The 12,613-nt window shown below is 43.2% G+C and overlaps 1 protein-coding gene across 1 annotated transcript; it reads right to left on the bottom strand.

Moving 5' to 3' along the window:
• Nucleotides 1-229: 229 nt before the first annotated feature.
• On the bottom strand, nt 230-8,871 carry PSMG1 (proteasome assembly chaperone 1). Its single transcript, XM_011375310.2, has 7 exons — nt 8,671-8,871; nt 7,315-7,421; nt 5,956-6,107; nt 4,239-4,301; nt 3,738-3,936; nt 2,610-2,746; nt 230-506 (listed from the first exon to the last, which is right to left on the bottom strand). The coding sequence occupies exons 1-7, from the start codon at nt 8,802-8,804 to the stop codon at nt 432-434; spliced, it is 867 nt and encodes a 288-aa protein (XP_011373612.1). The 5' UTR covers nt 8,805-8,871; the 3' UTR covers nt 230-431.
• Nucleotides 8,872-12,613: the final 3,742 nt, after the last annotated feature.

Genomic DNA, 12,613 nt, shown 5'->3' with positions numbered 1-12,613 from the left:
TGTTACCTTATCATCAATTTTTAGCCACAAAACAAAACAAACTGTAGAACTCATAAAACAGAAACTTTCTACATATTGAGAATCACCAACCAGTCATCAACATTCAGATTATCATAATTTTTGTGCCAAATTAACTATATTTTGCCGTTTTAGTACCACCTGTTCTTCTCTGTAGCTCTTTTAAAAATTTATATTACCTCAAAATATTCAAATACAATACTCCCACCTAGTGGATAAAAAAAACCACTGGTTTATTTCCAATGTGAACAGTTCCACCATGAAATAGGAACTGTAACTACAATAAATTTAAAATAAGTTTATTGTTTTTAACACCCTCAGAAAAGCCTCTAGGAACACGGTAAGCCATGAATCAGTGCGGCTGCTCCCCGAAACGGAACGGACAGGAGACAGGCGTCACAAATGTCTCTGGGTCACGTGTAAATGTTACTCTGAATCTCATTTGTCGTCACCAATTTCTTCAGTATCTCTGTGCTCTGGGGAACATTCTGGAAGGAGAGAATAAAGTTGTGACAAAGTGAGACCGATACTTCAGTCGGCAGCAACTTACACAGCCCGATCCCTGCACCCTCAAGACACAAACGGGGCAGCTGCTGCCTCTCGCCACCACGCTCGAAGGGCAGGCGGGTCAACCGTCTGAGCGGGTCCTCCCGTCACCCAGACTCGCGGGAACCCTGCCCAGCCCTGGCAGACAGAAGGCTCCGGCTCGGCCCACCTCGCATGCGGGCCCTCCCCTGCGTCTGCAGCCCGACACCACCCTCGCCACCGCTCCTCAAGGCACCTTAAACTCGCCACTGGCTGCCCACACCACCCCCTACTCTCTGCCAGGATTCATCCAGCTTTCAATCCAGCTCCGGGGCCACCCCCCCCGCCGTGCAGCCTCGCCCGTCCCTTGGCCGGCACATGGCTGTGCTACTCTGCATCAGCCTGGCAGGATGCTTATTACCTGTGCTACCTCCAGGCGGTGGCGCCAATGGCCTGGCAGCCCCATAGCGGAGGGCCACCTGGCACTGTGGGTCCACGCAGTGGGCACACAAGACAACCCACGGTGTTGACCCAACAGCACTTCATCCTGCAGTCATTAGCGCACCCCAAACAGCACTTCAGATCGGCAGGAAGTGGGACTCAGGAAGACTGTATCTGGTCATTAAGAAAACTGCTCTTCCAAAGAGCCGCCTCGCCCTACCTCAAGTCATTATGTTTAAAGCAAAAAGTAAAAGGTTTAGAAAGTTAAATTTCCCCTTCCAAAATATGCTTAAAAGCTGAAAGCTGACTTAACACTGTGTGACAGATGCATCACAGTTCTCAGAACGCGTCAGGTGTTCCGGGAGCACCTGTGCACTGAGCGGGCACCACGTGAACCAGGCAGCAGGCGCCCGCTCGCAGTGACATGGGAGCAAACCAGACGATCAGTGTATACTTCAGAGGGGGTGACTAATATAAAATGACTCGTTTTGCCAGAAAGATTAACCATTACTCTCGCTGATCTAATGACACACGGCAGGCATCCCTCGGTATCCATGGGGGACTAGTTCCAGGACCCCCGCAGATATCAAAATCCTGGCTGTGTAGAAAGATGGTTTTACTGTTCAAGAAGTTTCTGTCACTGATGCAAACATGAAGCTCACACTTCTTGCCAAGCTGTGATGAAGTCATGTGTCTCCGACTCAGGAGTCTCGAGCTCCTTATTCAAAATGGCACAGAACAGTGCATGCATCCGATGAGGAGGGCCGACTACTGTAAGTTAGAGTTTTACTCTTATTAACTCAACAAATGGTTACTGGGGGCTGCATACGTGATGAACTCGGGATACCAGAATGAAAAACCATGGCCCATTCCCACAAAGAATTGATATTTTAGCAAGAAAACTAACTTACGAGACCTGTGAAATGAGCTGACGCCAACACACGGAAAAGTTAACACTAATGGCTATTCTAGCATAAAACGGGGCTGCGGAACAACGCTACCATAACCTCGTCCCTTTAAGGAAGTTGTTCTCAAACTGAGAGTCCAGGGACTTCCAGCGAATCTCTTAGGAAATAGGGCAGTTTCCTAAACTACCTGAAGTAACAGGCAGACGTTCTGTGTACACATCTTTCTGGAGGAAGAGCCCACAGACGTAGTACACAGACTGAAGGCAGGAAACAGCTTTATCTTCCCCTCACAGACCCAGTCCCATCAAAATTAGATGAATAAATGTTATGTTAATTTGATCCATACTATGCCTTCTCAAAAACGATCACCTTCCAAATGACTAGATTAAATCTGAATGAAATGCCTTCTCAAAAATTATAACCTTCCAAATGAGTCAGTGACAGAAACTTCTTGAACAGTAAAACCATCTTTCTACACAGCCACCTGGGATTTAAATGCACTGCACTGATCTATGAGACATGAACAAAATACTCAAGTCACAGAGGTGTAGCTAGAAGAGAGGGTGGTGATCGCATTCAAACTGCCAGATCAGAAAACTTTAAGAAAAAAAGGATCTCTACATTTTACTTAGGTTTTAAACTGATTATTGCACATTTATGTTTTTTATTAAGTTCATTATAGTAACTCGGCTATTAAGTCAATGAGTAAAACCTTACCTTGACCAAACCCTTCAAGCTTCTGGTAGAAAGCACGGGCTTAAAAGCTTCGACTGTGATTAGGTCTAACTTCATGACGTCAGTGTAGCACACGTACAGAACAGCGGGGAGCTTCCACACCTGACAGTAACTCAGAACTATGAACACACAAGGAGAAAAACACTCGAGTTTTCTATTATAGAATATTTAAGTGAATCATCTCTAAATACTACTGTTTTTAAAAACAGCTGTCTCTGTTGCCTCTTGTAATCAAAGCCTTTACTGCCATCTTGAACCCATTATAATGCATATTTTCTTTCAAAGCCAATTATTTTCCTAAGTATTCTCCTGCATTTGCAAATATTATTTTGCACTTCCTGAACATATGCTGAAACGCATCATAGCTACGAGATTAAAGTTTTGTTGACTATAATATAAATAATATACAATACATAATGTAAAATATTTAGCCACGTATTCTAATTAACTTAACATTTAAAGGAAAAAACCCTTTATTAACCAATAACAATTAATTTGTACTATAACATTAACTACTGAAAAGTGACAATCTAATTTTGATATGATGCTAGGGTATAATTAGTAATAGGAACAAAGATAAAACACACACACACACACTTTTTTCCCCCCTAGTAGAAAAGCAAAGCTTTATTAGAAGGGAAAGTCCACTTCCAGACGTGGAAGCAGGCCTGACAAGGGAAGCGTGGCTCAAAAGCCCAAAGATAAAATATTAAAGTAACTGGGGGATGGGGGTAAGAAAAAGTGTATATATATTAAAGTAACCACCAAGGTTCAACATCTGAAGCCTTATTCTGACGATTAAAACATACTTCACTAACTTTTCACACTCCAGCAACGTACACCTAGCATTGGCTCGCATGATGAGGTACCAAAGACCGAAAAGAAACAGCATTCTTGAAGGGTAAGAGTTAAGAACTCTGAGCTGCTCTGTGTCTGGAGTATTTTTAAACGCAAACCAAATACAATGTACTAGCAACTACAGAAACTGAAGATAAACAGCAATGCGCTATTACTCGTCATTAACACACTCCCTCAAAAAGGTCTCTAACATTCAAAGTAACGACTATCAATAAAGCCATGACAATGAACCGTGACCTGTTTTAATACTACCTGCTGCAGGAAGGTCGTGCACAATGTTGGGCTGTTCTAGCAGTGAACAGCATGGAGGCTCTTTGAAGTTCTGTGTTTTCAGGGCCTTCAGGAAAGGAGAATGAAGGTTGCTAGTAGATTCTGAAGTTTTGTAGTCGGTAACATGTCGACATGTAAGAATAGTTACCTGCATATTCTTCTTTGGACAAGAGCCAAAAACCTAACACAAAATTGGTTTCAAATTAAGTATACACACACGCATATGTAATATATATATATCATTTTGTCACAGAGCAGAAACATCCCTCTATGACCTATAACCTAGCACAATGCTGATTACGCTTGTGAAATAGGTTCTTTTATTCTTTATATCTTGTAACAAATTTCTAGAACGTTATTAAGGAAAAAACCCAAATACTTCCCCACTTCGATATGTGACAATGAAGGTTTAAGTGTAGAGATACTGAACCTTTAACAAATGGCAACTCCTGTCGTCGACCACACCCGGCCTGCATCTCTCACCTTTTCCAGCCACTGATACTGCTGATCTTCAGCAACGTAGCAACTGCATTGGCAAATAAAAACCTGAAAAACCAAAATGCAAGTTTTTCTAAGGTCAAAGAGATTTCACACACCCCCAACGTATCACAATATATGTTATGTGAACCCTAATATACGATTTAGATAACACTTTCCTGAATCTGCTACTGGCTTATTTTTCTTTAAAATTTAAGAATCAAGCTAATCATGGCAATTAACATCAGAATAAAGTGCACACTGACAGCTACTGTGAGACGCTGAAGATATTCCCAGTAAATCCCATTGGAATCCTCTTTATAAAACAGGGATGTTGCCAGCCCTGCTGCCCTTCTAAGGGTCACACGTTGTGACAACCAAACTCAAAGTTAGAACGTCATCGCCAGATGACACCAGGTGCTATGGGAGTAAAGGACAGCGGCCTGACAGGGTCTCGGCCCAGATGGCATCCTGCAGCGCTGCTGAAGCCTGTGAAGAAGGTGTTATTTTGGAAACCAAGTCGTGAACCGCATGCTCAAGGTGAAAGCGTCTGCAAGGCCGCGATGCCATGAGAGGATGAGACTCCCGGTTGTGACACTGTCCGCAGACGTCAAACACGTTTTCTATTAAAATACTGACAAACACACTAACGACCGCACAAAAACTGCACAAGAGGGGAAAAAGGAGGCCCCGGGACAGGGGAGAAGAAAAAGACTGGGTATGTAACTAGCTACACACAAAGGATCTGAATACTCAAGAGCTCTCTAACCAATAAATAGTACGGATAACCAGACCTGATCTTCTACCTGACCTTCGCTGCCTATTCTAAAGTAACTAAGCTGTTACAAAGAGCGTGCTTAGTTTATAACTGGATGTTTATAATAATCCTTATGAATCCTTCAATAACTTTGGATCATGTTATAGAAACCAACTGTATTATAAAATCAAATTCTACAGTTTTCAAGGCTGCCATTTGGTCCTTACCTTCTGAAATAAGCAACGCTATTATATTACGGAATTACTGACTTCTTCCATTGTTTGAGTCCCTGTCCCTGGCCTTTGTCGGAGTGCTCAGCAGTGTGGAATGACGCTCTGTCAGACAAGCAGATGGGGACACATACATAACCTGCCTGGCCGCCTCATCTGCCTGACTTGTCTCCCAAACTGCCTAGCGTGCTGCATTCTCTGAATGAACCCAACCTTAGCATCAGGACAAGTGTAATCTAAAGGAATCATTCGGCTTCAGGTACAGAATGCCTCTTCTGACTTAAAATATCAGGACAAAATAGGTTAGGATGAAAGCCTGATGTCCACGGAATTTTATTTCTGTTGAACGAACGTTAACTGGGTTCTAGCGTGTACGTGGCACTGGCTAAGTACTGGGTATACGGCAACAAAGCAGAACTCCCTGCTGACGAAGTGGACACATTTTTGCACTTTTTGAGGCGCCAACTGAAATAATTTTTTGAATGAGGGTAAGATTTAAGCGTCTAATGCTTACAGCTCATTTCTAACGAACTTATTTCAGAATCTCCTAAGAATTTTACCAACACGCTGTATGTGCCACATTAATATTTATCTAAGTAACGAAGTGGTGACTGCCACTGCCTACGGACTTCTAGAATGTCTCAGTGCGACAGTAAATATGGAGGAATGTGGCGTTCACATGAACACTACATAAACGATGCCTGCTTCTGACGCATACAAATTAAGGCCCACGTACCGAGGGGTTCGATTTCAGATGGTAAAACACGCAGAAAGCCTCTGGGGGGGACACATGCGCAGTGTCCGTTGTCCTACACCACTCGTTCCAGAGTTTCGCACAACCAACTTCCTCCCAGACTCCCGAATTCATAACGAATGACGACAGAAATGCTGTGGAAAACAATTCAAATAAGTTAGTGGTTTCAAGGTGTGTTTTCTATTCAATAAAAAAATCAGTCCACCTCTTGCCTTACTAAATGGCACCTCGGAAATGCCTGCTCCTCTTTTCGACTGAGCTCAAACCCAACCTTCACCCCGCTGAAGGTCGCTCCCCCTCTAACCACACAAAAGAATTCTGCACTTCAAAATATTTAATCACATGTAGACTAAGTTGTACCATAAAAGGGTTTTTTTAAAAAAAGCAGTCTCTGTAAAATCTAATAACAGAGACTAATAAATGAGATGACTATTTGAAACTAAAAAATAATAACAAAAATAAAAAAATAAGTTCATTCAAGTTAGTCTAGAATTCTAGAGGTAAAAGAGCCGTCTGAGGCCATCGGCCTTGCACTACCGTCTTGCAGAAAAGGAAACTGAGGCCTTGAGACGGTGAAGGCCAGGTCCTGAGCACAGATGGCACTAGAGCCAGGAACTGGGACGACAGGTCTGACAGACTTTACCACGCTCTCACAGTGTGACACTCATCCGGAAAGCTTCAGGACAGAGAACTTCGCATGAACGAGTCAGTGGTTATTCACCGTGTACTGCTCTGTGAGCACTGGGGCTACCGTACAGGGAGGGCATGGGATCTTAGAGAGATGCCAAATGCTCTCCTCGGGACGAGTGAACCCCTAAATTACACAGGTGTTGGTACCTGCACGTGTACGCTGTCCCAGCTGAACTCTGTGCCGCTCTAACTTTAACCTCTCAAACAGATTCACGCGTGTAAAAACCTTAGCACTGGAGTTCTCAAAATATTAGCCATTCCCGTTATTTGTAGAGTTCATTAATCCAAAAACATTTAAGAGCCATCGCTACCAAGGGCCATGTACACACGCACCACCTCTGCCCCACCCAGTCTGGCCAAAACAAGTGCAGGAGCCTAAGGCACCCCAAATACCGCAAACACCAGGACTGAGCCCTTGAATCTGTAAGTTCCCGAAACTTAGAACATTTCTTTTAAATCTCAGTTTTTAAGTTTATCAAAAAGAGACTGTCATATAAGCAGGGATAGATTTTACTCAGAGACAAAGGTGTTCTATGACTTTTTCCAAAAGAAATGACAGACACTTAAAATCTTTTATGATGAAAAGAAACATAAGTAACTGGAGATTTTATCCTTTCAACGAAATGTGTAGTCTAACGCATTCCCACTTACCTACTGCATTATTTCCTACAGCAACTATAAACTTGGAGCAGGGGTATTTTTCTAGCAGAGACACTTCCAAAGATGTTTTTGTTCCTCGTCGAAGAAGCCGCACCTCCCTAACACAAGAAACAAAAGACAAAACTAAAGCAACTTAAATATAATTAATATTGGATTATGATAAAAAGGATGCTTACCATCAGTGTAATTTTGCATTAAGTAAAATGCAAATTTTAATTTTATAAAGAACATAATTATAATCCTCAAGAAACAATGGATCCGGGCGACAATAATCAACGGATAAAACCATTGTATATGAAATTCCTGGAGAACTCTACAAAAGAGATCAGGCTGTCCACCTGACCCACTTAGCGTCCCTAAAAAAGAGATAACTGGGCATAGCGTGCAGTAAGAAACAACAAGCACCACTTTCGAAGCATTCTTGCCAGCAAAGTATTGAACTTGAATCTGACCAAGCCTCTAGAAGGAGCTTTACAGAGAATGCAGATGATGGACACATATTAAATGACAGGAAGAGAAAGCATGAGACAAATCAAGGATGTGGGACATGCTACAGGACCACCAGTCTCGGCAGAGGTGCAGAAGGAGGGGCGCTGCTCTAAATGAAAGGAAGCTCAAGAGACGAAACGCCTAGATGTAACGTGTGGGCCTTGTTAGAATTCTGATGTACACAAACCCACTGTAAAACGGACGTCTGGGACAATTAGATAAATCTGATTAAATTTATCCAATTTGTATTGACAGTATCAAGAGTATCAAAATTTTTTAGTTTTGCTATAAGTGATAATAGCATATGCAAGAAAATGCCTTATAACTTTTGAGAAGCATTCTGAAAAGTGTAGAGGTGAAAGGCCACGGTGCTGGGACTCACTCAGGGGTGATGGGAGATTAAATAAATGCGGCAAAATCTTCATTTTATTACCTTCTCCAATTACCGTATTCGTACTTTTAAAAGACATTATCCAACTGCCACTGACACGTAATGCTAACTTAAGTGTGGGGCGTAGAAGAGAAAAGTTCTAAGAGCTGTGTCATGTCCATGAACCAAAGCTATGACACAAACCTGGGACACGAAGGTACAGGGCTGTCGTACGGGAAGAGGTTTCAGGGGAGGGCAGGAAACGACCTAAACCCACGCTGAAGGCAGGCGCGGAGGCGGCTCCTTTAACGGACACTACCAGCCCGCGACCGCGGCAGGTGCCGCCTGCGCGCCGCAGCCCCGGGACCGCTCTCCCCGCACATGCCGAGGACTTCCCCGAACAAAGCGGCGACGAGCGGCCGCCCCCGCGGCCCCGGGCGCCCGCGCCGGCCGAGTACCGGGTCTGGGACCGCGACCGCGTGTCTCACCTCTTCCGCGCCAGCTGCCGCCGGACCTCCCTGTCCTCGGGCGTCTCCCTGCCCGCCTCGCCGTCTTCCTCCTCGTCCTCGGTCCCGGCTCGACACGGCGCCTTCACCACCTCCCCGAAGAAAGTGGCAGCCATCGCCTCCCGCGCACCAGCCCCGCCCAACTGCGGCGCCGCGGGACGACGCTTGCGTCCTGGCGCACCGAGCCCGCGCACGCCCCTCTGGGCAGCGCCACCCCGGAGCCCCGCCTCTAAGCCCGCCACGCCACGCCCCCTGCGAGCCTTCGCGCACGTGCCGTGGAACGTGGCCACGCCCACCGCCCTAAGCCCCGCCCCTGAGCCCTGCCACGCCCCCTACCGCCACCTTCGCGCACGCGCCCCGGGCCCCCGCAGGGTGACGAGGAGACCGAGATGAAATGACTGCGGCCTAGAGAGGCGACAGGCGAGCCGAGGGCGGGGAGGGGCCGGAGAGGCCGGGGGGCCTCCCGTCAGGCCAGGTAACGGGCCGCGGAGAGGAGGGTCTCGGCCGCCACCCCCACCCCGCTCTGCAGCGCGCGGGGAAGAGGCCGGCCTCGCTACTCTCCCCTCCTTCGCCCCGTTCCCGTGAAGCGACTGGGTGAGCTTTGGCTTATCACCCAGCTCCACAGCGCGGCCGCCCCCCGGTAGGTGCTGGCCCGGGGCCCGGCGCGTCCTCGGGACCCCGGACAGGAGGATGGAAAGCCAAGAAGAAACACAGTGCTTCGTGGTGTTATAAAAATGAGACCTTTACTGTGGCAGTAGGAATTCACATTTCAAAAGCTGATGATCGTCAAGCTGATCTAAAAGACTTTATGAGAATGCAAAAATAGTTGCTCTTTTTCAAACTTGGCCATTTCTAATACAAAATTTGTTTTTGCTTTAAATAGCCTGTCATTAATAAGCAAAGTGCTTAATCGGTTCTTTTCTTTAAAATTTGCCGGAAGACAACGTTCACGGAGCACAATTCCAAGCAGGAGAAAAAAGAACTGTGCCATAGTTTAAATGAAAATACCCAGTATTGCAATGAAAAATAAAAGTCTGTTTACCTAGATTTAGTTGTGCTGACACTAGACGACACTGCTTATATTTTGGAACCCTATCAAATAGTCACAAAGTTAAGTACTAATTTGGGGTCGGGGAAGCCTCTTAAAAAAAAGAAGTCAGGAAGTTGCTAGAAACATTTAAGGTGTGGAAGAAACAATGAGCAACTAAAGCATTTACATAAAAACCAATATTTAGCGATTTTACACATAACTGCAAAATATGACTGGGCTATGAAGCAAAATTTGAACATTTAGGTATAAACAATAAGACTAAATTGCTATCCCATCAGAGCTTAGGAAACTTATAGTTAGTGAATATAAAGATTACCAATATGATGTTTTAAAACTGCAATAAGACTCCTGGGTTAATTGGCTTTATAGAATGACTGAACCGCAGAATAAAAAGATTGGGTATCACTCTTAGTCCTTTAGTTGAATAAAATAACGTCATTTTTACCAGTCAGATCCTCAGTTTGATTTGTTACATTATGAAGAAATCATTTCTGGAAACCTGATTAAAATTTTAAATGGGGTAATGATAATACATTTGATCATGATTAAAATTCTGCATACATTTTAGAGAGCATTTTACAAGAACGTTAACTTTCAAACAAAAGCTTATTTCATGCACTTACAATAAATTTAGGCCAAGCACTTAAAAAAAGGCAAATATATGTTCAAATTAAATACTAAAACTGAAAAGGGATTCCATTATGAACGGCTGGAGATACAATCTCAAGTACTGACAGAAATTAACCCCGCCACAAATTATAAATTCAAAATTGAAATCCTTTCATTACACTGAAATTGTCAAAAATTTTCCATAAGTCTTCAGACTTAAATATTTTCATTTTATGGTTATTTGTATTTGTTGAGGCTATAACATACCCAATATGAAATTAAGTGTAAATATGGGACTGGAAATAGGTTTAAACATTGCATTAGAGATCAAAAAACAAACCCTACACACCTAAAAATATGTTTATTAGGAATTCTTCCCTTTCTCACCTGCACTAGTAACAAGAAACTGGTATCAGTATTTCAGATAAAAGTATACTCTGAACAAAGCAAAGGACACAGACTCTATAGGTTAGAAACATTCTGGCTTATGCTAAGAAAACGGAAACGACAAAAGCCTTTTTTTAAGCAGACATGCAATCACAAACAAATTTCTCAAGTAATCTAGACACTTGGTCGACCTGTTTAACCAAAAAATATGCGTTACATTAGGCTTTTAATGAAAAAGGAATAGAAACCCTTAGGTTCGTTTTACTTTTTCAGATTTACACATGCAAATCATAATATTCACAGATATTTTTAAATGGGAAAACAACTTCTAACAGTGCATTTTTCCAACAGCATGTTCTATTGTTCAAAGGATTTGACAGTGCGTTCATTTAATCTGGCGATTTTAATTTCAACAAATAGCTATTAACAACAAATGAAAGCTCACTGCAAAGAAATTCTTTAGTGTCAAGACCAGGTTTTCTAATCCTCGTGAAGGCCACAATGAAACACCCCAGACATGCCGCCATTCGCTTGTTGTAATGCGACTGTAATAAATCTGCTCAGTGTTCATAAAGTTCTAACTTTTAAGGTGCTGTAGAAAAACGTAAGAGGATGTCCCTGTGTCATCTAAAAATATGACTATTTTTATCTTCATCTATACTTTTTATTTTCTGATTAAGACCAGCCTCATAACGAGGCATATTCTGGCATCTCTGTAAATGCTACCTGAAAGTAAAAATGAGGAAAATAAGTTGTGATAGTCACATTCATAGCTTTCATAGAAAAATATATATTCCCTGAATTAGTCATATCAAGTGGTCATCATTCAGTATGAATTCGAATATAAACAAAATGTTTTATGACATTTTTGGATTTTATTTCCAACTCTGCTTCAGAACTAGATCATCAACAGCCTCATCATTGAATCCCTGGGTCCTTCTAGTTCAAGCTGTTTTGACTTTGGGGTTTGTGAACTGTAGGGACTGGATCTTGCTAAAATATTTGCTTCATTCAAAAATCAAACAGGCTCAGTGACGCTTCCTCCTGAAACGTGCCTCATTTTATTTCAGTAATGACACCACAGTCATAGTGGTCTGAATTTTTATACTCTGATGAAGAACCTTTAAAATTAGCAGGTTGAGATTTTGAATTTTTTCCAGTCATTTTAAGTTTTTGGTATAGACCCTCCCTGTCCACTTCCCATTACAGCTGGCCCTCCATATGCAAGGGTTCTATATATGGGGACTCAACCAACCACAAATCAAAAATATTCTTTTGGGAAAAAATGTCACATTGTTGCTGACGTGTACTATGTCATTAGGCCAACCAGGGTCTAACCATGTACAGACTTTTTTCTCTTGTCATTATTCCCTAAACAATACAGTGTAACAACTATTTACACAGCATTTACATTGCATTAGGTCTTATAAGTAACCCAGAGATTATTTGAAGTATACAGTGGGAGGTGCATGGGTCACATGCGACCACACTATTTTATAGAAGGGACTTGAGCATCTGTGGATTTGGAGTGGGGGGTGGGGGGCGGGCATCCTGGAACCAACCCGACCCCACCCCCTGGGGATACCAAGGGACGACTGTATTTTCTTCTAAGGAATCAAGAAATTTCTTCCAAGGCCCTTCCTTTCTGAAAAGGAATAATTTTACAAGAGGCCGGCCATTTGTGTTTTCTTTCTGCCTCTCCAGCTACATGCAGGCTTCACAGTGTTTCCTGCTCAGAATCTTTATAGTGAGTCTGCACAGTGGCCCACGAGAGGAAGCCTCCCTCCCACTGTCCCACTGGATTATGGCTTTCAGAAGATTCCTCAAAAGGTGCCAACAAGAAACTCCCTTTAGAGCTAGGAGCAGAATGCAACTGCC

This window comes from Pteropus vampyrus, unplaced genomic scaffold (genome assembly GCF_000151845.1).
Source record: "Pteropus vampyrus isolate Shadow unplaced genomic scaffold, Pvam_2.0 Scaffold270, whole genome shotgun sequence".
Classification (NCBI taxonomy): Eukaryota; Metazoa; Chordata; class Mammalia; order Chiroptera; family Pteropodidae; genus Pteropus; species Pteropus vampyrus.
The sequence above is the reverse complement of the archived record's forward strand: the minus strand, read 5'-3'. Positions and strand labels throughout refer to the sequence as shown.